Source organism: Eschrichtius robustus, chromosome 6 (genome assembly GCF_028021215.1).
Source record: "Eschrichtius robustus isolate mEscRob2 chromosome 6, mEscRob2.pri, whole genome shotgun sequence".
NCBI lineage: Eukaryota > Metazoa > Chordata > Mammalia > Artiodactyla > Eschrichtiidae > Eschrichtius > Eschrichtius robustus.
The window spans coordinates 39,084,904-39,087,211 of NC_090829.1; the positions used below are offsets into that span (position 1 = coordinate 39,084,904).

General features: G+C 53.2%; 1 protein-coding gene across 1 annotated transcript; it reads right to left on the minus strand.

Annotated features, from left to right (window-relative positions):
- Positions 1-292: 292 nt before the first annotated feature.
- LOC137765858 (P2Y purinoceptor 4-like) lies at positions 293-1,827 on the minus strand. The gene is given in 4 exon segments (XM_068545635.1): positions 293-416; positions 418-720; positions 849-1,483; positions 1,669-1,827. Coding segments are annotated over 4 exon segments (1,221 nt in total).
- Between the last annotated feature and the right edge of the window lie 481 nt (positions 1,828-2,308).

A 2,308-nucleotide genomic window follows, 5' to 3' on the forward strand; every position in this document is an offset into this window, starting at 1 on the left:
TGGGTTAAGGGGAGAGAGGTCGACATTGGCTAGGGTGGCAGGAGTGGATTTGGAGGAGGTGATGTTTGAGCTGAGATCTGAATGACCAGAGATAAATGTCAGCTCTCATTAAATTAAGAAAGTTTTCCTTTGTGTTGGAGACTCTTTCAAACATTCTTATTTAAAAATCTCTTATCAATATAAAATCCTTTCTAGCAGGACACCACTAGGAGATCTTGAGCCCCTCTCCCACTAGCACATGCCTGTGTCCAAACAGGTCATTGTCAACATCTTGGAGCTTTTCCCCTGAACCTCATCTTGACAGCACCCAGCTGTGCCCACCCCTGGGTCTCTCTCCCTTGGCTCCAGCTGGGTGCTCACCCACCTTGTCATGCCTCAGTTCCTGGAAGAGCCCGACTCTGTTGTGCCCACCTGACAGAAAGTACAGGACTGGGTTGCGGCAGCTGCTCAGGCTCACCAGAGGCCTCCATATCTTGTAGGCCAGGCTGGCCACCATCGAGAGCTGGCAGTTCTGTGAAGGTAGGAAGCGGAGCGTGAGGTAGAGGGAGCGTGTTATGTGGAAGGGCACAAAACAGAGGGTGAAGAGGCCGCACACCAGCAGGGTGGTCCGGAGGGACTTGGCTCGGGCCGCGCTGCCCACCATCATGAGAGTCTCCCCTGGCTTGGTCAGGCTCCTGACCATCAGCGAGTAGCACGCCAAGATGACCAAGGAGGGAAAGACAAAGCAGGACAACATCAGGACCACGCCGTAGGCGGAAAACTCATCAAAATGCTCTGGGCTGGTCATGTCGTGGCAGACCATCTGGCCGTTGATGTAGTCCATTTGGGAGAAGGCCAGCGTGGGCAGCAGCTGGGGGACCATCAGGACCACGCCGTAGGCGGAAAACTCATCAAAATGCTCTGGGCTGGTCATGTCGTGGCAGACCATCTGGCCGTTGATGTAGTCCATTTGGGAGAAGACCAGCGTGGGCAGCAGCTGGGGGACCACCAGGGCCCACGTGGCGGCGGTGCCCAGCAGGGCATGCCGGCGGGTCCGGTAGGGCAGCGAACGCAGCGGGTGGCCCACGCGCAGGAAGCGGTGCACGGAGATGCAGGTCAGCAGCAGGATGCTGCTGTAGAGGTTGGTGTAGAACAGGAAGCGCACCAGCTTGCAGAGCAGCTCCCCGAAGGGCCATCTGTCACCCAGGGAGTAGGTGATGATGAGGAAGGGCAATGTCAGCACATAAAGCAGGTCGGCTACCATCAGGTTCACCAGATTGATGGTGGCACAGCTCCAGCGCTTGGTTTGGTGCCAGGAGAGCCACAGAACAGTACCATTCAGGCCTAGCATGAAGATGATACTGTAGGTCAGGGGGAGGTAGATTTGTTTGTAGTCCTCCGAGAAATAGCAGAATCTTTCTTCCTTTGAGATGTTGGTATCCAGCTTCTCTATCTCCTGGGAGGCTCCCTCCTGGGAGCACAGCTGTTCCTGCTTCTCCTTCCCCTGGGGAGAAGCAAAATGGATGGCAGAGCATCATGACCTCAGCTGGGTGTTAGTGTCTGCCTTGATTTGGCATGCAAACTCCCAAAGTCTGGTCAGAGTCCTTGTCTGAGAGAGACCAGCTCCAGAAAAAAAAGAGTTAACCCCAAGGGCAAAGCAGTCTTCAAAAGCAGGGCTTCTAGACTTACCAGGTCCACAAGGCTGCCCTTACCCTGACTTGTATGCTCTTGGGTCCAGGCTGGGTTGGTAGGAAGCTCAGATATAAATGGTGGCAGGAAGTTGCTGCTGTCATTTGAACAGGACACACCACCTCCAACGCTGTGACTTGTTCTCACCCCACATGCCATGGTGGAGTAGAAAGTGATCCTTGGGGGTTAGGGAGGATTAGGGAAAGCACAGGTTTTGCCTGCAGGCTCTGTGGGAGGATTTTGATTTGTATCTCTTTCAGGGTTTATTAACTGCATATTTGAATCCTGAGGCCGATTTGCTTATTAACCATCTCAGCATCCCGGACATCCAAGAAAACAGAGCTGAGCCATGAAGCCAGGTGCATCTTCTTTCCTACCCCTGTCCCTGCTGACAAAACAGATCCAACAGGCGGACTCACAGAGCTGAGGCAGCTGTGTGTGGAGCCTGCAGTTTCTGGTGCATTGAGAAATCAGTGGGCCAGTCAGCATGGAGCCTACAGGGGTGGAATGAAGTTGATTTCTAGGGGTTAACCTTCAGAAAGATGAGTTAATACGGGGCAAGAGAGAAAAGTTTAAGTTGGGTAATTTTGGGGTACATTGAGTGTTGGCTGTAAACTGTACCATATAGATGTTTACTCAC